At 40.2% G+C, this 21,978-nt stretch overlaps 1 protein-coding gene across 3 annotated transcripts in view; it reads right to left on the reverse strand.

Annotated features, from left to right (window-relative positions):
- The window catches only part of LOC137264890 (phospholipase DDHD2-like), a 35,554-nt gene extending 15,248 nt beyond the window's left edge, over positions 1 to 20,306 (reverse strand). The window contains exons 1-19 of one of the 3 annotated variants that reach the window (XM_067800247.1): positions 20,134 to 20,300; positions 18,918 to 19,127; positions 15,491 to 15,874; positions 14,681 to 14,877; positions 13,457 to 13,600; positions 10,262 to 10,279; positions 8,422 to 8,485; positions 8,204 to 8,293; positions 7,589 to 7,730; positions 6,371 to 6,473; positions 6,159 to 6,264; positions 5,610 to 5,731; positions 5,090 to 5,218; positions 4,477 to 4,572; positions 3,993 to 4,102; positions 3,501 to 3,720; positions 3,254 to 3,359; positions 2,249 to 2,458; positions 1,477 to 1,615 (exon numbers count right to left, since the gene is read on the reverse strand). In XM_067800247.1, the coding sequence (XP_067656348.1) occupies positions 1,477 to 1,615; positions 2,249 to 2,458; positions 3,254 to 3,359; positions 3,501 to 3,720; positions 3,993 to 4,102; positions 4,477 to 4,572; positions 5,090 to 5,218; positions 5,610 to 5,731; positions 6,159 to 6,264; positions 6,371 to 6,473; positions 7,589 to 7,730; positions 8,204 to 8,293; positions 8,422 to 8,485; positions 10,262 to 10,279; positions 13,457 to 13,600; positions 14,681 to 14,877; positions 15,491 to 15,874; positions 18,918 to 19,127; positions 20,134 to 20,275 (2,732 nt within the window). In that variant the 5' untranslated portion in view covers positions 20,276 to 20,300. Of the gene's footprint in view, positions 1 to 1,476; positions 1,616 to 2,248; positions 2,459 to 3,253; positions 3,360 to 3,500; positions 3,721 to 3,992; positions 4,103 to 4,476; positions 4,573 to 5,089; positions 5,219 to 5,609; positions 5,732 to 6,158; positions 6,265 to 6,370; positions 6,474 to 7,588; positions 7,731 to 8,203; positions 8,294 to 8,421; positions 8,486 to 10,261; positions 10,280 to 13,456; positions 13,601 to 14,680; positions 14,878 to 15,490; positions 15,875 to 18,827; positions 19,128 to 20,133 lie in introns of all 3 variants that reach the window. The other 2 variants (XM_067800245.1, XM_067800246.1) reach the window with 2 other exon arrangements.
- Between the last annotated feature and the right edge of the window lie 1,672 nt (positions 20,307 to 21,978).

Consider the following 21,978-nt stretch of genomic DNA (forward strand, 5'->3'; position numbering starts at 1 on the left):
TAAGCTAGCTAAACTAGCGCGAGTACCCCCGGAGGAAGCCAAAGCGTGGCTTGAAAAACAAGCCCTGTGGCAGATCTATTTGCCGGCACCACGCTACGTACCTAGAAGGAGGTTCGGTATTAACATACCTAATAGCGTTCACCAGGCAGACCTACTGTTCCTACCCCACGATAAGAGGTACAAGTATGCCTTAACCGTAGTGGACGTAGCCAGTCGTTACAAGGAAGCCGAACCCTTGACCACGAAAGATTCGGCCCAGGTAGCCAGAGGATTCGAACGTATATACAAACGCAGCCCGCTGACGTGGCCAACAGAGCTGCAAGTTGACCCCGGACGGGAGTTCATGGGTGCCGTGTCACAACTGCTAGCCAAACACGATACGAAGGTCAGGCGTGGCACGGCCGGAGCCCATCGCAGTCAAGCCATAGTTGAGAGATTTAATAGGACTTTGGCTGAGCGCTTGTTCGGCCATCAGTATGCTAGGGAGATGACCACCCCTGGAAAACGATCGACCGAATGGGTCACGAGGTTACCCGAGGTGGTGTCGGCAATCAACCATGAAGTCACCCGTCTCACCGGTAAGAAACCGGCAGACGCTATCAAACTAAAATCAATAGTTGCAGAGTCGGCCGCTCCATTGCGTGGGAAGGAGAAACAGATACCGGATAGGGCCCTAGTGAGGTATCTGTACCAGCCGGGGGAACACGAGGGCGATAGCCGTAAGCGAGCCACCGATCCTATATGGTCGGTCAAAACTTACAACATAGATAAAGTGGATATGAAAGCCGACGAACCTAACTTATACTACTTGAGGGGTGGGCCGGGTAGGGGGTTTGTAAGAGAAGAATTATTGATCGTACCGTACGGCACAGTGTTACCGCCTGCCAAGTCACGGTAAACGTGATGGCGTAGCTTTGTAGTAGGGGCAATAATAGCAAGAGCTAATGGTCCCACCAAAGCCTCATTTAGTAAATGAGGCTTTTTAGAGGGGGTTTTTGAAAAGTGTTTTCGGACTATCATTCCCTATACTACTTATTATGATGCAACATTTCAGTTAGAATGTTCCAGTTTAGACTGTTATACCATTACCTGTCAAAACATTCTTACTGAAAAGTAACTTCACTGTGGAATCATCACACTGACAATTCATTTTCATTATCAGATCCTCAAATTAATTCTCATTAGCTAGGTGAAGCAGTGGAAGTAGACAAGCCATGTACACTCTCAACAGTACTCAAGGCTCATGTGAAGAGCCCACTTCAGTGAAATGATGCATGAATGAAAGTACGAACATTCACTTCCTCTATCTACATTCTCTGTATTTCAAGACTGAAACAAACAGATCAAATATCATAGTAACTGTTCCATTCAAGCAACAGTCATTAATCTCACCCCTGGTTCTAGCACTCATTGTAACTGACATATGTATTTGTGATGCTCTCACTGAGATACTGATGGACACAAGCAAAGACTCACCAGTAACATCCATGGCTGGCCAGGGCAAACAGGTAGTCGTTGAAGCTCTCAATCGGTTTTTCTTGCAGCACAAAGTCCACTCGCCGGCCTTCATTCAGCTGCCCCATACACAAGTCATCATCATGGCTGGAGGCTACAGCTGCATAACAAACAGAGACACACTCAGTGGGATTCAGGTATGTTTCAATTCCTTGATCTGGGGTTCTGTAACATGATCGCAGGTATATGTTGAAGAGCCGCAGTTAAAACAGTCACAGGTAGCCGTGTTCTTGAAGTGCCTAAGGTACAACAGTCAGATCTCATAAAGTCTGTCCTGATGATACGAACATATTTTGACACCTCTGGACTTTGGAAGTACTCACAAGAGACAGTTGATTAGAAAGGGGTTAGTTACCAGTTATTAGTTATTTTTATGTTAGTGTTGAGCATGAAAGGTGATATACAGTAAGACCCCGGATACCAAATATCTGGACACCTCGCCTTCAAGTCAATTCTCATAAAAAAAAAATCTCTTATGTTATAAAAGTAACTGTCTATAACAGTGAATTGTAAATGGCAAATGAAAACAGCCATACTGTTTCAGAAGTGACTTTAACCCAGAAGTATATACTGGCTAGTGTTTCAACACCACAGCCTGGATGACAGAAATCCAGACATCTGGATATTCAGTTATCCACACAATTTAGACAAAAAACGAATGTGTCCGGATATCCGGGGTTTCACTGTAGTTGTCTGCTGCTGATGTTTAGCCATCGTGTACCGCGAGACTCACATCCAGTCTCCAGCTTATCCTCTTCACTCTGCTGCAGTTGCTGGATGACGCTGGTCATTTCCTTGTCCACCTCCTGCTGCAGGCTCTCCGGGCTCGGGGTTGTGCGGTGCGCCATCGCAAAGTCATGGATGGAGTTCCATGTGCTCCTCAGGGAGTCCATCAACTTGTTCTTTAGGTCATGACCTACCCGAGATAAGCTCTCTCTCAGTTCTGAAATAACAAAACATTCACTGTACAGTTCATAATGTTTTAAATAGTTACAACATCAGCAATATTCAAGGACTGTGAACAGTGATGAGTTATTTCTGGAATAATAAAGCTCACATAAATAACGAAAATGCTACATAACACATCACAATTTAGGAGGTCTGGCAAACATTATTTCAATAACTGCAAGTTGTTTGATTTCCCAGTCAGCTATACTTGCAGTCTATCACGCTGTTCCCCTAATGCTTACGGTCTGAGTTCAGGGAGATGTCTGAAGTATGAATCACAAATATCTCCATCAGGGCAAATGTTGACATGTAGTCAGTCAATCAGAACTGTCCAGTGAGTGAGTATGGTTTTACACCACTTTTCGCAATTTTCAAGCAATATGACGGCGGGGAACACCAGAAAATGGGCTTCACGCATTTTACCCAGGTGGTGAAATGAACCCAGGTCTTTGACTTGACAAGGGAACTCTTTAACCACTAGGCTACCAGACCGCCACCAGTGAGCCAACAATCCACCACATCAAGGCTTGGTGAATTCAATTAGCCAAATCAGATCACCCAAACCACTGTTGTCCCCTCTTACTAGCAGTAGGATGTTGGATACCTAGGTTACACTGCTACTACAGTACTGACCTAGATGCAGCCTGCTATTGCTACAGTACTGACCTAGATGTAGCCTGCTATTGCTACAGTACTGACCTAGATGTAGCCTCTGTCTGCCCTTGTGGTGAGGTACAAGGACTGCTACAGTGCTGACCTAGATGTAGCCTGCTATTGCTACAGTACTGACCTAGATGTAGCCTCTTTCTGCCCTTGTGGTGAGGTATAAGAACTGGCTTGATGCTGCTGGCTGCTGGGTTGACCAGCGGCTCCAGGCGGTAGGCAACAGGGTCAAACTGAAACAACACAAGGACTCTTGCTTAAGGATTTAGTCATGGCAGTAATTACCTTTACTTCTTAGTTTTACAAGATATAAATATTGCAAAAGTCAAACCATTCCAACCTCAAAACTATTCAGTTGTACTATGCACACTCACAGGATGGAAGATGTTGAAAACACGGGAACAAGTGGGCAGCTTGAACTCCTCCCCTACATTGTCAACACCCCTGACAGACAGGAACACTCCGATCGGGGAACCCATTGCAAACAGTCCACATGGCTTGAAGTCCAGCTGTGGATACTGCACAATGGGCTGACCAGTACCAGCCAGCCCACAGATGTAGTCCACAGATATACTGGACGTTCGCTCCAGCCGCCTGGAACACAACATATAGAGTTGTGGATCACAAACCTATGAAGACATTGGTACAAAAATATCAGAGAATGAAACACCATGAAAACACACATGTGAAAACTGATGAGACTTCTACCATATCTGTTGAGATTATTAGGCTCTGTGCAATCAGGATATCATCCATTAAGCTTGTCACAGTGATAAACTGGAAAATCTGTACTTTGGCAGAAAAGAGTCTCAGAATATGTCTAATATTCTGTGTTTTTACTACCAACTCCCAACTGTTTCCCTTACATGTTGCCTGAATTCTTATGTTTGTCGCCTTGTCGAGCTTTCAGTTCTTCTGCTGCCTTCTTCTCTGCTGCTTCTCTGGCAAGATGCTCAGCTTGTCTCTTCTTCTTCTCCTACAGTGTCACGTTTACACATTATTGTGGTACTCAACTATACTACAGCAATATCAGCACGTCACCATATCATTCTAAACTAGCTTTAATGAATAGATATAGTTTGGGTAATGCCTTGGAATCACAAATTTCTCTGTCAATGAAGTGAGTTAGCTGTACTTGAGACACTGATTGATATTGTTTACATAAACTAAAAAATGTTGAAAGAATGATAACGGACAACAATCAGAGTTTTAGTGTCATGTCTTTTAAGGACAAATATAGCTACACTTGCCTAAAAAGTGTTTATTTATGCTACACTGGATGAGATTCTCTTATTAACTCCATTCTTCAAATCCAGTGACAACATCAGCGTAAAAGGTCTAATTGGTTACCTCCTTCTCAGATTCTTCTTTCAAAATACCCTGAAGTTTTTTACGTGGTCCCATCGGAAGCCCAAGATCTTTCAAATCCGATTCACTGCACATTATCTGAAAGGAGAGTCCCATCAGATATTATAAGTGGGTAGTTTCATGACTCGTTCACAACTGCAGGGAGTACAGTGTGACAAAACCCTGGGATATGACATGTAGAGATATTCATCACAGCTCTCTTGCACAAAGCTCAGCTCTAGGACAATCGTACACCCACGTTAGCATGTGGGAATCATTATCACCCACAATCAGTTTGTGGAACAAGACTCAGTTGTCTACCAAACAGCGAAGGTCTCTGTAACGTATCCCTGCTGCTCAAATGCTTGAAGGACACAGGGTCTATAGCAGATGTATCCACCAATATATCAGATAACTCTCTTAAATCTATATCACTTAAACGCAAGGCATATGTGCAATGTGACAAAGTGGGGAAAGCGGAAGTATATGAATGTTAATATCTTCATTATAATACACTTCTGAACAGCATGTTTCAGTAGCATGTAGCAGCGTTGTTATGTAAACCTGTTCAATGAACCAGGTAACACCTATTAATCTGTGTCTCTTGTCTACCTACCAGAGATTCCATGTCTATCTGCTCCTGCTGGAACAACCCCAGTTTATCCTCAAGGCCAACTTTGGAAAGAAGTTCCTCCAGGGTCAAACTGCCTTGACATTCCTCACCATTTAGATCAGGGGGAGGCAACTGCAATTAGACATGAGAGACCAAGACATACAGACAGTTTCACATTTCATTTACCCTGGTGACACTTAAAGAAAGGACATTGTAACTGTTGGCCATGCCTTGTGGCACACATTCACTCTTTCACATTACAAAGAATAGCATACATTCATAACATGTGCCAACTACCTGCTGAATCCCATTCAATCATGATAACCTGTTATCAGGACAAGGTACTGAAGAAGGCACATGGCTATTGCGTCATTACACATGTATCAAGTACATGACACCATAAGACTGATAACAACAAAAATGGGACTGGTTTTGGTCATTTGACTATTCCATCAGCTTACATCCCGTTATCACAAGAAAACCACATTATTTTCCCCCTACTTTGTATTTGTATATAACATACCTCTTCAGTTTCAGGTGTGTCAAGGTTGGGGGGGTCCCCTGAAGTGGCCTCTGAGCTGAAACTTGTCTCCCCGTCAGCCTCCAATCTCTGGTGCAGCAGGAGGTCAAACAGGATAGACGAACCTGCAACACAGTCAACTCATGCAGGACACATACACAAAGTTAATACAATCACACTCACTGATGCCAGTAAGTGTAGACAGAAGAATGGATACAGACGATGGACACATAAAAGACATATAGATGCAGATGACAGACACATGGACACAGATGACAGACTCATGGGTACAGATGGCTGACACATGTGACAGACACAATAACACAGGTGACAGATACAATAACAGGTGGAAGACATATGGACACAGATAATTAACACATATATACACATGATGGACAAATGAACATAGATGGCAGGCACACGGACACTGGTGACAGACACATAGAAACAATTGCCTCTTCATGTATACAAAGGTATGGACACAGATGACTAACAGATATGACAGACACATGGCCAGAGATGAAGGTGTTAGCCCAGATGGACACAACTTACCCAAACTGTGCCCTGCCACAGACACTGTGCCCTTGAATGATGGTGTTCTGGACAAGAAGAGTTGATACAACCGGTTCATCTCATTACCAACAGTTCTGGATATAACCTGCAGCAGAGTAACAGTTGTTCAGTCAGGAAGAAGTGGACTTCCAGGTACAAAACTACACAGAGATTTCACCAACCTGATACCATGCAGCTATCTGTGTACTGACCTGACAGTAGGATGGACTGGTGTAGAAGAGGATGTCCATCAGGGTGTCGTTGACGAAGTAACGCAGTTTAGGGGTGCTCGGTAGAGTGATTCCTTTCAGACGCCTGAAAAGAGGCATTCCATTTTTAATGACAAATAACACACACTGTTTTCTATGTTCAGTTTGCCCACTGAAGCAGGGTGGAGGTTGGGGGATAGCTGGAGAGCAATCCTAGAATGAGGATGGGTTAACACTGTCTTCAACTATCTGTCTACTTCAGTAATGTCATACATTCAGCTCAATAAGCAAGGCTACTATGAACTGACTTAACATCACGAGAATCTCTGAAATTAAATGATATTAATTGAGGATTCTAGAACTAAACCAACACTGTCTTTTCATGATGTTAGAGACAAACTCTAGTCAACAAGTTACTTTTAACAACTTGCAACATGTTAGTTTAAACATGACTGTGGCATGTTAAAGCCTTAGATCACATAAGCTACATCAGGCCCCCCTAAGTAACTGAAGGAATTACGGCAAATTTGAAGGAATTGCATCACAAATGTAAACAAACGCAGTCCACTCGCGAAACAACTGCAGTGACATCAGTAGTTTAGCGGTAATAACATAAACACAACGCCCCTATCGGAAACAATGTCAGTAATACTTGAAACAAGATTGTCTATCTTCGGACATTTCTCGACTCAGTTCTGTGATTTGTCGGTCGTCGTGATAAGTCATGCCCACAGAAGTTGAAGGAAGATGTTTATGTCTGAACTTCGGAAGCATCCGGGGGCATGACTTATGACGCTCTTTTGCAGTGATGATCCTTTCTTAAAAAAATAATTTATAGCTCCAACAACACCTCATACCTAAATGCATTCAACACGGGTGGTCAAAGATGGATAATTATGAAAATGGAAACAGTAGAAACTAAAAACAAAACTCGCCTAGACGGGTGCTCCTTCCAGTGACGCCATGTTTTGATGTGTGAGTTTCAGGACGCGACCGACAAATCACGGAACTGAGCCGAGAAATGTCTGAAGATGGCCGATCTTGTTTCAAGTATTACCGACATTGTTTCCGATGTTTATGTTATTACTGCTAAACTACCGATATCGTTGCAATTGTTTTGCGAGTGTGCTGCGTTTGTTTACATTTGAGATGCAATTCCTTCAAATTTGCCGTAATTCCTTCCATTACTTAGGGGGGCCTGTAATTGGCCAAGTGTGTTACCTGTCGATGCCAGTAGCATCTGAGTGAAGTGAACTATGCCAATGTACTGGCAGGAATTCCACACGATGTACCCGTCCCTCAGACTTGTAGCGTTGGAAGTGGGAGTCGATTAGACCATGTGATATCGAGCGGAAGTCGTCCACTGAAACATGTAAACAATCAGTTAACAACCAAGGCAACACAACATGCATGACAAGCACCAGTCAAGTCAACCTACAACAATTTGTTCTCATGCATGTCCTCCAGCTTAACAGACCTTAACTTCTTAACACGTTAATTTGAGGCATACATTCAGTCTTGACACAGTAATATTATGTTTTGCTACAAGGAGTTGTCTCCCCTTTGTCATTCCTTCTATTCCCGAAGACATTAACAGGTATCATGTTTGAGCAAATAAAGCATCACTTAACCCCTGACATTTACATTTAACATGTTCTGTTCACAAACACTATATGCATATTTAACATGTATTATATCTGGGATTACATTTTCTCAGTAAAGTCAAAATTCTAATACTTTTTTGAGTTAAGTCCCCATCCGGGATTCAAACCCACTCAATATGAATATTATTGCATAATTTATTTCAGCAATGCTAGCATTCATGTTCAAACTCACCACACTCCACCAGACTGCGAAACTTGACGTCACAGTTGGCGCCGATGCCGTGGACGACAAAGACTAGATGATCTACATGAGGTGTCTCTCCTGTAAGTACAAAATGACCAATATTCTTAGAATACCACGTCGAACACATATCAGATATGAAACATGCTTCAATCAGAATTCACAGGTTCGATAATAATAAGTTTCCAGTTCAAACAACAAATTCTCACCATCAGCTATGTTTTCAAAATCATCCACACCTCTCTTCACAACTCGGGGTCTCATCTGGTCTCCCTAAACAGAAGTAGATCTCAGTTAGAATTCAAACCATCATATATTGCACATCATTAAACATTCTTTACAAATAAAGGACACAATGTGAGTGAACTTGAAGTCATATATGATCACAATGTTGAATGCAAAATTGCTGATTCAGTATAATCAAATGACATTTAAATCATGAGCCTACAGACAGGTTCAATAATAGAATTAAGCCTTTTGCTTATAATGTATATATCACTTACGTCTGAATGAGAAAATAAAATTATACACTTTAGTTGTCAAAGCTGTAGGTATGACGCAAGTGTCAACAACAGTAAATTGTAATGCTATCTTTCCTTGTGGTTAATCAGAAAGTAATATTCATTCTCAACAAGCATTGTGGCCATCGGATCAACACATCTGCTTTTCTGACAAGCGAAGGGAACTTGGTACACTGTGTTATTGTGAATGCATTATCTGGTCATGCAGTGGTGCAGGAGAATAAACAATAAACTACTGAAAGTGTAAAAGGACAAAGTGGTAATCAATAGGTCCACACAAGTTCTACCATGTATTATATCAGAGAGTGACTCTGTGAAGTGGTTAGATTACAAGGAGTCGCATATCTAAAAATATCGCAAAGGATTAAAATTATCAGAAAATACAGCATTGCTGATATCACTATTTTGAAAGGAATCATAAAAAGTTGAGTTTTACGCCACTTCCAGCAATATTCCAGCAATATCACAGCTGGGGACAGCAGGAATGGGCTTCACACAGTGTACCCATGTGGGAAATCAAACCCAGGTGTTCGGCGTGACGAGCGAACGCTTTAACTACAATACTAACCCAATGCCCATGAGAAAAATGAAATACATTAGTAGTGAATTAATTGTCTGTATGCACAATGTGTGCTTTCACATTCTCTGTGTTTGTGGAAGAAATTTGTGACTACTGACAATGCAACTCCACTGTCCATGCTTGCACACATCAAACCATGCACTGGACACTGCATACACACCGATCAACTGACCAGCGAGCAATGGATACACTAACCAAACATCTATACAAGAAACTTTATGTCATGATTACACAGTAAAAACAAAAGCTGGATGAAAATGGAAAGTGAGAAGATGACCACGTATATGTATACATCTATATAGACAAGGAGCAGCCACTGATGAGAAGAATTGCATGGGAGGGGAGGAACCAATCGTCTTCATCAAAGCATCTACTTCTAATCACACAAACGACAAAATTAAGAAGAAATTAAGCAGACTCAACAGCATCATGCTTCAACAAGATGTTAATACTGTGCCATGTTTGAAATTCTCTATAAAGTTTTGACTACGGAATATTATCTCCCTTGAATTGTTGACATTCAATAGCAAGAATGTGTTTCAAAGGACAACTTGACCATATTGATTATAATGTATGTGGGCATGATACAGACAGAATTGTTCAAAAGAAAGAATCAATAATGATTATGAAAACCTGATATGGAAATATCTATTTGTTTTGAAAAAATCAACCTTGAGCTGTATGAGGTGATGTCGCTGAACACCTCCTCACCAAAGAAACCATCTGACATCAAAACGCTGAAACATTCTACCTGAAAACCCATTACTTGCACACAAAGGATTCCACTGAAAAATCAGCTGTAGGCCAAGGGAAATGTTCAAGAGAGCCTTGTTACATGTGTCAATAACAGAAGAACTACCATTCAGGAGGAGAAGATCCGGAGAGGAAAGAAGAGCTTGTTATATGTTACGATGAAGCAGCAGTATCATGCATTAAGGGCACACTCACCGGTAGTGAATACACACTCTGACAGAAAAATGGAAGAATGAGGGTTATATTCCAGGTTTGAGCAGGGGATGTATGAAAGACATGAAAACAGTAGGTTTAGATGAACAACAGAAATGTATGTGTTACAGAAATGTATTCACTCTTACATTGCCAAGAGCTGTCTAGTACACAAACATGGCAGAGCTATATGAGGTAAGCTGATGAATCTAAGTAATGGTACACAAAGTTCTGTCCTAATAAAAAGGTCCTGACATCCTGCAACAGTTCCTGATTCTTCAAACTATCCAATATTGGGGAAAATATGGATATGCGAGTGATGCAGAATATTTTCATTAATATCATATGGCAAACAATGTTAAAAATATGAAAATGGCTTCTGAAAAATAAGTGATAGGTCAAGCCAGACCTTTTTTGTTTGCTTTAAGTGTTACACACATATTGAGAGCATAAATAAATATGCTTTACAATTAGTGGAAGAAAACATGAATTGCGAAATGAAAAGTAGAAGTCGAAAAAGCAACAGAGATAGAGGTTGTCTGTTAGACCCAGGAGAAATACCCACATTCCTGGTGTATCCTCTGTGTCTCATGTTGTCATCACATTGACAAACTGCATACATGAAGATAGATCAGGTGCTATGACTTCAGTATTTACCTGTCACCATGGTAACATCAGTCTCATGAAACTAAAAATATTCCTAGCACAGGACCTTTTTATTAAGCAAAAAGAAACATAGCTTACTTGGACTGCCTGTTTGCCAAAGGAAATGAAACAGAAAGAAAAACAAAAGACATTAAAACTAGCCCATAATCTATATCTACAAATCAGCAACCCAGAAATGAAAAATCTAAAAGTTGACAATATTTATGTAAGAATTAATGTTACTGCTAACACTTCATAAAATATCTTTTATAAATTACCATGTTTTCTAAACACAGAAGTAAATAGTGCATATCAGCTGCAATGAATGAATTACAACACATCAATATTATGTCAACATAACTGTGATATCCATTTTATATTTTTCATTCCATTTCCATTAAAATGGTTAAGTCTACTAGTAACAGCATACCGATATCAAAAGAAATGATAAAAACATGCAGTAACTGGGTTTGACACCATTCGCACTAGTCATTGTAATAATCAGGGAGCTACTAAGTTTTTAGGTCAATAATCTGATCTGCAAATGTGTTACTCAACAAACATGAGGACAAGCCAAACTGAAACTGTACCACACATGGTTTGTGCATCAAGTTCCACAATGTGTTAGAAAACGAGACTTCATCCCTCCATTTTTCTTGTCAGGATGACATTCAACAAAAGGGAGCCACATGCTACTATCTTTGACAAGCAGTGATCCAGTTCAAATGATTCACATTCTACATTAATTCAAACTCACATCATGCTAATAACACATGGCAAATCAAAACTTGTGTAGCGTTTCTTCACCATTTCTTAAAGCAAATGTACACTAATTTGGCACCCTGACAAAGTGACAAAAAACAAAAGATTATTGAAAATTGAAAATTTTAGTATAAGTTGTATATTTATAAACTTATCCTCTCTTACGTCATGCACTTCTATCTCTTGATTTGAGAGGAACGATGTAAACTTTTTCTCTCTAGGCCTCTCTTCCCCACACACTCCATGCTACCCTCATTATATGACAGCTTCCCAACTCTCATGCAAAGCATGCAGCATGTATCACTCATCAAGGTGAAGATTGGAAGGTAGATAAATCTGGCATGATATGAGGTCCAGTCACATAGAAGGCTGGGAAATCATGGATCGTCAGAGCATAAAGTGTTGGTGTACAGTAGATGTCTGCTGCTGACACAACTACTGCATCTGTTCAATCAGCAGAAAGGATTAACAGGTGGGATAGGTCATGTGACTAAAATCTTCCAACGCCTAACATGCGTTGATTCACCGAGCTGGTAGGTTTCAGTGAAACAGACATAAGGGGAGGCTGAATACCATGACAACACTCCTTCCTCATCGCTGAAGGGGAACCAGTCAGCGAAGTAGCAGTTAAATGACGCTGAGGTGAGGTAGACATTCCTTCACAGCTCACTGAATGACAAGAACAAGATCAACTGCGAGAAACTGTGAGCGAAGAACGAAGATCTTCTTGAGCAAAAAATATCTGAGTTAATGGAGGATTGCAACCACCACCACCCGGGAAATAGCTGAAGACAACGGACTCGGAGTGTTAGTTCGATCAGAGCCTATCAAATTCCTCAGATCTTCAGAAAGATAGGAACCGGACGATGCCCACATAATTTAATTCTTTGTCATTCAATTGGGTTGACTAAGAACGTCGGCAGATAAAACTGAAATGTTTACACTTTCCTTAGGAGAGACTAGGTCCTTCAAGCGGCGCAGTGTAATGAGCCCGATCAGCAAACCAATGAGAACAAGCCTTAGCATACATGCTAAACTCCTCACTGGTTGATGCTTACATTTTCGTCACCGAGAATCCCACTTGCATTGACCAACACAATCCACACACAGCAAATGAGGATCATAACCGTCTTCTGTTCAATTTGTTGAGAGTAAGTAGACACGTCTGCACTAGTGAGCGACAAGAAAAAGAATGATGATCCGGAGATAGTCACATGGGCAGTTAGTGATACATACCGCATGTTTGCATGAGAGTTGGGAAGCTGTCTTATAATGAGGGTAGCATGTAGTGCTTGGTCAGACAGACAAGAGAGGCCTAAAGAGAAAAAGTCTACATCGTTCCACTCAGTGTCCAATCAAGAGATAGCAGTGCATACCATGAGATAGAATAAGTTTTAAAATTTGAAGATATTTCAAATCTCATCACAGATATAGTGTTTTCAGGAACATGTGTCAGTCATTATATCATGAATTCAGACAAGTCAAATTGTGTAACAAATTCCATTGTGTTCTACTTCAGTGCTGTTTGTAGACAAACAAGAACCAATCACATGCTGTTAACAGGTTAATTTTTTTTAAAAATTGTCAAAAATAACTCCACATAAATCATTTTTCTACTGATAAAAACAACTTTCCCAAACCAACTGCCATGCGTTTGCATAACAATATTCAGGAAAACTATATCAATAATGGCAAATGTGGGGCAAGGTATTCCAGGAAGAATGGATTTGGTGGATGTCCTGGGATGGCTGGCAGGGGATGCAGTGAAACACACTTGCATGAAAAACCCACCTGTACATTGCCCCACTCATCCGGCTGGGATGAGGCCTGGAAATGCACGATGACATTTGGGTTGTGCATGACGATGGTCTCCCCTCCTGGGAACTCCAGTCTCTTGTGCCAACTGTTGAACTGGATTGCATTACGATACTCCTCCTAAAACAACAACAGACAAAAGTGTGATGTATCAGTCAGAGTTTCATAAGAGTCAGTGAGCTGATTTGCGCAGCGTTTCTTGTAAGCTTGGTCAACTCCTAAGGACAACATCTTAAGTGATGAATGGGGGTGAGTGACTTTAGTTTTATGCCACTTTTAACAATATTCCAGCAATATCACAGTGAGGAACACCAGAAATTGTACCCATGTGTGGAATCTATCATGGGTCTTCAATGTGATGAGTGAACACTTTAACTATTAGGCTACCATACTAAGTGGTGAAAGACACAGAAGTTTACACGTTTGCAAATTGCACATTAACTTGGTGCTGACATAGAACCTGGGTCAATGACAAGCACTGTGAGGAGATGGGATACAGCTCAAATTTCCACAGTGACAGCAAATGATAGTGACTGAAGACCATAGTCGGGGGTTCAGATTCTATAATGGCTACTACCCTAAATCTACACAGGGAAAAGCAACACTTTCGCCAAATTGCCCAGATTGGTGAGAACTGTAAATAGGAACATGAACATGGTTTTCATAAATCATGAAACAGTACATTCCTCACAAGGAACGGATTCAGTTTACTTCTAATCAGCGTTTGAAATAATCGCCAATTTGGAGGCCAGCAATACTTGATATTGTATCTGTCCGGCAGTTTCAAATATCTGCAGGCCCTTGTGGCCTTCAGTAAATTATTTGTCATTTGTTTCAACTGGAATCTTTCCCATAATTGTTTTCTCCATTATTGTTCGGGAATCATTCATGATCAATTGTGTGACAATAAAATACAGTTTCACTTCCTGGTATTTCAGCGCTTTCCACAGAGGAATGCCAACACCAGTCCTTAACAAAGAAAACATGTCTCTGTGCCATTGGATTCACTGATAGATTTTGTAGAAACAGTGTGCAAAGTAGTCTATTTTGCTGTTATGGGTTTGATTTTAAGTTTACGTCAACATAACAGGCCTGCAGATTTCATTCAGGGCTTGTGGATTTTAAAGCCTCAGGGTGGCTGCAGGTCTTGATGGCCAACTGTGAAATTAAGGTATTGCAAACACTGGTTCTAATGCATACCTCTAATTTCTGAGCAAAGTCTTCCCCATAGGGAACATATCTGTTGTCCCCCTCCCTCTTGTAGAACCAAGTGCATCTGCGGATACTTGTCGGCTCCTCATCCCAGTATACTGCGCTGCGCAGCCGCTTCCCCACATTGACATCATAGCGGCCACCAATGGCAGGGATCACCGTGTTCTCAGGGTCATGTTGTGCTGCTGTAAAACATTGAATGGTGACACAAGTGCCATCGTCAGGATTTGCCTTTCCTGGTGAAAACATGTCCTTATTCATCTGTTCAAGTAGATCATATATTTATTTATATATATTCTTATATAATTTGTGTGGCCATTATGCACACTTACACTTTGTTTCAGTCTATAAATGTTTTTCTTCCATTGAATCTCTGCTTTTACTGTCATAACATCCAAATGTAAGGTCTCACTATGATGATTAAACATGTTGTCCGAACTAATCATATTAGAGAACAGCAATGCCACATTGTCAGGCAGAAATGTTTTCGTGACAGTGTTTGGTTAAGTGTTCTGAAAAACTACAAGAACCATTGTTTTCAAATTTGACATCATGCATTGTAATTGTTCTACCATTGTGAATTTCTAATTTCATGAATTATGATCTAATAATAAAAAAGCTGGAAAACACAGTTCAGTCTTTGCTACGAGGAAGGAACAGCCAAGTGTAAGAGAATCAATAAGCACACCTGGCTACTGAACAATTTCTTCTAACTGACCTGGCTCCTACAAGTTGTAATGCAGCATTTAAAGTAAATGGTCACATTTTATTAAGATGAGACAAATGAGATGAGGCTACCTGTCTTATAACTTTCCTCTATCCTGAGTGAGTCCAGTAAGGAAAACGGGAACCACACTTCCTTGTTTTCCACACTCTTGCAGAAGCACCAGTGAGCCTGCACAGGCTGGTACACCAGTGGAGAGCCACTTGGAGGGCCCATCCCAGCCTGTGGGGGAGGCTGAGCAGGCTGTGGGTTGGAGGACATGGGTGGGACCATGGCTGTGGGGGGTGGCTGTGGTGGCACTGTTGACACGGGGGGAGGAGGCTGGAAAGGGGAAGGTTGTGAGAAAGGGGTTGTCGGAGGCCCAGGTGGGGGGATGCCTGAAGATGCATATGTCCCCTGAGGTGGCTGGGCATAACGCATGGGGCCAGTATTACGGAACATGTTGCCAGAACCCGAAGCTGAAAACAAAGTGAAAGTCAAGAACAACAATAATACTTCGTTTGTTTTGTTTGTTGTTTAATGCCACACTCAGCAGTTGTCCAGCTACATGGCAGTGGTCTGGAAATAACTGAGTCTGACCAGACAGTTCAGTGATCAACAGTATAAGTATCAATCTACATGACTGACATATGATGGCGTGAGTCAACCAAATCACTGACCCTGGCCATCCTATCCAAATTGCCTTTCCTTGCTACATAATGTTCCCAACGTGTGAAATAATCAAACTTATGTAGAAACAACTGCCAGGTATCTCTCTAATTAGTAACTATTAAAATGTTTACCATTAGAATTGTTCTCAGAATCATCATAAAAATTAACAAGAGAAATGTCTTCTTACAACATGTGATTAGTGTAAACAAACACAATGTTTGGAGAAATGTCACACAAACACCTTCTTCCTAAACCATTCACTGTAGGCAAACCTTATTTCCTAACATGGTTCTGAGACTGATCTGGTCAAAATTCAGAAAAAGATTAATCATGTTTTTTCTCTCATCTGAGATTGATTTTGAAATTCATCAGCCTTGCATGACTCTTTGTGTGGTCATTACACACACTTACACATTGTTTCAGTCTATTAATGTTTTTCTTCCACTGAATTTCTGCTTTTACGGTCACAACATCCAACTTCAAGGTCTCATCATGACAGAACAATATCTTATGGAAAATAGCTTCTTCAGTTGTGTGTATGTGATGTTCCAATACAGATTTTTGTACTCTTGTCAAGCAGAAGTAATGACCATGGTACAAGAATTTGTATCCAAACGTCACACACAGGCAATTGAAAAAGATGTTATACATAAAATATTGTTGTATTTTGTATCTCAACTCCAAAAATGCCATTCAAACAAGTTTCATCACAATAATTAAACATGTTGCATAAACTTCAAGATCAAAGGTACACATATGATACAAAAGAAACAAGGTTTGCCACCAAACACAACACCATGAAAAAACTGAACTGAGTCACAGAGCTCCAGATATGCTCCATATTTGCAAATTGCATAAAATATATACAGTAAATCAACCAATAATTAGACATCAAGGCTCGACTGAACTATTTTATTTTACCCTGCATCAGTCGCATACTGACAAGTTGTAGTAAACAACACCAGGTTGTACCCTAGTCAAACAAAGTTATCAAAGTTGAAACACAGTCTGCTCTAATTATGATGCATTGCTACAAATAGAAAACCAGCTTGTGTACACAATCTTGACATGAGTCAGGAACACTCAGTCTGTTGATGTCATGCCCAATAAGTTAAGCCAAATAACACATAACAGTATTAACTCAGAGATTAGTGACGTAGTACATAACAACAAATTGCTGCATGTAGACAGCATTATTATGAGTAATGGGTTATGTGTTTTTTAAAAAACATCTGGACTTGTGTATATTTTAGGAACCTAAATTGAGCCCTAGAAAACAATATTATGACACAGTGAGTTTTTATCCAGTGGTGATCCCTTCCACTTTGTTTACCTCTATCCATACAGAGACTTATAATTACTCGATTGAAAACAGGCACATCATACACATCGACTCTACAGCAGGGAAATAATGCACAAAAGCAAGATTCACTGATAGACACATATCAACATGTATCAGCTTATGCACTATTCAACACACTGGTGGAATCCCATGGATACATACAATTTAATTCAAATGAATTAGTGAATTGAACTGAAAATAGTCCACTCATTACCACTAGAGGTGATTATTGAGGGACAAACAACTATTGCAAAAGCAATAGTCTATTGCAGCATGCTACTGTCATAGTCCATTAACTATGGCAATACTATTTTCTTCTTGATATGTCTCATAGTAAGTTATTTAGCAAATCATTGTATAGTGAAACATGTCGAAGTAGTTTCAGTCTCTTTTAATAACTGATAAGAATTTTGAAACCCAGATCAAGTAAACATTTCAAACATAAACCCAATGAAGCTGGAAGTCTCCACCTAAACAGCACACTTATCAATGGAAGTCAATTAGTAAACTATTGATAATCACACAAACTATCAATGCATTGATAGCTTTTTGTTTCTACCATCGATTGATTGCTATCAGTGATTCAACAACTGAAATCAGTCAATATGATGCATCATTACAGCCCTAGTTACTACAGAAAAAGCCATTAGACAGCCATTACCGAAGAGGGTAAGTACATACAGAATGCCCAAAGACAACTAATAATTAACTGATAATACCCACAGCATGCACATTGAATGAAAATCTGAGTAACTACTCAGTGAGTAAAAGAGATATCTGGAGCCTGCAAACAATCAACCATAACTGTAGCGCTACCTGACAAGATGTGTAATTCCCAACCCATACTTGCCTGGTCTGTATATGTGCCTTTCACACTCATGACAAACTTAGGAATAAAGATCAAATATTGCAGTTGTAACTGAATTACCGTCACATCTGGTATCTAAAACAGATCCTTGTTGGACAGGTTGAGTATCATCATCAAATGCATTTGCTGAAGACAACTGATTTGACTCACCATGCCCTTTGCAAAAAGACCAAGAACATAATGTCTGCAAATTTACTGAGACAGACACATGATAACCACTATGTTTGAGGAACTGGAAGCATCTTGTTGTGACAAAATTTGATGTGTATTAAGAGTACACTTTCAAGTAATCAGAAATTCCACAGGATTTATGGATACAATACATGTGTTTGTTATGATTATTCCTTCTATAAGCAATGATACTACGAATGTCACTTCTAAATGTTTGATTATAAAAATCCAGCCTTCTTACAAAGAAAACTTAAAAAGGCTAGAAGCCTTAAATATATTAACACGAAACAAGTTCAACCCAATTTCATTCCACACTTGTTCAAAATATGACAGCTGGATCTAGTTGTAAAAGGCACATTTCCAACCATGTCTATTCTACCTTTAGGCGGAGGACCGGCACCATGCATTGTTGGTGGACCAGACTGAGAGTGTTGAGGGACAGACTGAAAGTTGGACACCCCTGGCATACCAGATACAGGGGGCATTGGTGGTGTGTTGCTTTGAGGAGGTGCTAGAGGCGCCTGCTGACCAATATTTGCAAAGGGATCACTGCCTCCTGACATCCCTGAAGACTGTGAACTTTGGAAGTAGTTGAAAGAATTTGGTTGTGGAGGACCTGGTTGCCCCAAGGGTGGGGTGGGACCCTGGCCAACGAAGCTGTCTGCTTCCCCTTCTTCATCTGAGGAAACAAATCAAAGAAAATGGGATGAAAAAAACATTCAAACATCATGTACAATGCATTCTAATCAATGAACAGTATTAACACAAGTGGTGTTCTAAATAATCAGTTGCATCTTTTAGTTGTCCATTTCTGTAGATCCCAACACTGAAAAGGTTTACAAGAAAGGGTTTTCACACTGTTGGGATGTTTCTTAGCATTCTACTTCTAAGTAGCTTTGTTTGTACATTTAAGAAGTAGAAAAGCTAACTAAAAATGATGGAGTCTGAATCAGACAAATCAGTGTTTAATGTACACTCTACAGCAAGATTGCTTATGTTCCAATTACAGTTTGTCAGTTCATAAGAAGTAAATAAATAAATCAGTTTGGGGAATGCATCGTCATCTGTCCCATACTACAGACACAATGAGTCAATGTCAAGTTAAGTCAATGAACCTGATCACCCAATCAGCATGTCAATATGCTTATTAAACATGAATAGGTAACTGCAGAAACAACAGTCTCCTAAAAGCAAGGCTAGCAGTCGATTTATTCACACTGTGATAAGAGTTCCTCCCATTCCCCCATCCCAAATAATACTTATAGACTGATACACACCAAAAATATTAACAAAACCAAGAGAAATATCCCAGTAAACAATTTCTGCTTGAATGTTGGTTATTGCACTTCGGACGATGTTGACATGTCATTAGGAGGATATGATTAACAGTGGTAACAGTAAGTGGTTCAACTCTATATACTGTATTTAATTTGATGACTTTTCCTTATATTTGTGAGTACTCTGGCAATTTTTGTGTTAGGTTTTGTTAATAATTCTAATACATATCAGTTTATAAGCAATATTTGGGACATGGGGACAGGAGGAACTCTTACCAAACGACAGATAATAACTTTCAATAGCATACATGATGTCTGTGATCTTAAAGACATTACATCTCATGAACACAGAAAAGTGGAAATCGTCACAGCTGACATTTGCACATCTGCTACAATTACTCTACATACCTGGTCCTAAAAGTGAGGGTTCTGATTGAATAATGGGCATCAAGACATTCGGCTGATCAGGAGGATTCAGTGTAAGTCCACCTCCAGCCGGCATCAACAGTAACGGCGGAGGAGTTGAGTCTTTCTTGCCTCTGTCAGCCATATCAACACGTCGGCTTACAGGAAACGGAAGTGGGTTACTGATCACATGTCAATCGCAAGGGCTATAACTGCTGTGGGATGGAAGTAGCGATGAATGACGTTATTTAACGTTATTATGGTTTACATAACTGTGCCTTTAGATTACCATAGATACCGTCAGCTACCGTCAATGCTGAAACCAAAAAACAATATAGTCATTGATTTAATTTAATGCGATGTGTAATGTATATAAGTTTAAATATCGAAACAAAAGAAAATTCAGAGACGTGTGTGCGGCCCTTAAACCCCGACAGGTCTTAAGTCAATGTCTTGGTTGACCTGCTGCATTTCACACTTACATGGAGGATATGACAGACCTATCTTTGGAATAAACTTCCATTTATTGGCTGTGGTAAAAAACGATAATATATTCCACAAAAGAAATGACACCAAGTCGAAATCACTGATACTACAAAACGACAAGCCACCATTGTTGCCTACACATCTGTTATTAAAATGTCTTTCTTCACAGTGGTGGGTTGCCGTTTTGTAACATCAGTGATTTCGACATGGTGATTGTTTCTTTTGCTCTTTAACACATGCCTGTGCACTTAAAAAGAAACCACGAATCTGGTCTATGACCACATGATGCAATTAACACCTATTTGCGGGTACATAAACGTCCAGTAAAGTTGGGTAAAGTACTTTATGTGTCCAGGTCCACCTAGCTGTAAAGGAGTACCCCGTAAGGTTGAGAAAGCTGCAATAACTCAATGCGCCTAGTGGCTGCAAATATGGTATGATTCCTATAGGAAGTTGATTCTTCCACGTTTTGCTATCTACATCTTATGATTTATTTTCAATGAGAAATTGCCCATCAACATCAACCCAGTATCTGCCATCAGTAATCAAATAAAGACTATATATATAACGTATTTCTCAACAGAATAGCGAAGAGCGTTGGAGTCAAAGCAGTAAACAAAGTAATTAGGTTGTGTGGTCTCCCTACAATGTAGATAGGTATGTGTTAATTTGGGAGCAGAACCAAGGACAGACTAATGCTCAAGCACCAATCAGACATTGTACTGCTAATCCATAAGTACCATCTCTTATTGTCCGGCAACTTTTTTTAGTGGCATGTGCTCCTGCTGTGGTTTGGAAAGCCTGGTTCCTACACTTCGCTGGTCAAATGGACTGCTGGTATTAGATACTAGGAACTAACATCATCCGTTTGTACTGGCTGACATGTATAAAAATTGTTTTGTGAAACTGACTCTTCAAGACACAGCAGACGCGGAAGTCCTCACAAACTGACTGTAAATTCCAAAGCTATCTGTCAAGTTGTAACGCTGTACATAATCTATGCATAAGAATGATCAAAGAAAACTTTAAAAACCTATCAAACGTCACCTTTACGCTTAAACGTTGAAAGAAATCTTCCCAGTTTTGTTGAGTGTTTGCCTGAACTCTAGCTATGCAGTCTCTTAGAAATGTTGAAAGAGAACCACAGACACTCTGATAGCAGGGATAATCTACAACAGGGATAGGTCACTCGCTTGCTTTCTTTACCATTTGTACTAATTAACGTGTGCCTCGTCATGCTTCAGCGCTGTTCAGCAACTTCATCCACTGTATTGTATCAGTCAGAATTTTACGAGTGAATGAATGAAATAAATAAAGAAAAAGAATAAAAGAGAGAAGTACATATGTGGATAAGTGAAAGAA

Source organism: Haliotis asinina, chromosome 15 (genome assembly GCF_037392515.1).
Source record: "Haliotis asinina isolate JCU_RB_2024 chromosome 15, JCU_Hal_asi_v2, whole genome shotgun sequence".
Classification (NCBI taxonomy): domain Eukaryota; kingdom Metazoa; phylum Mollusca; class Gastropoda; order Lepetellida; family Haliotidae; genus Haliotis; species Haliotis asinina.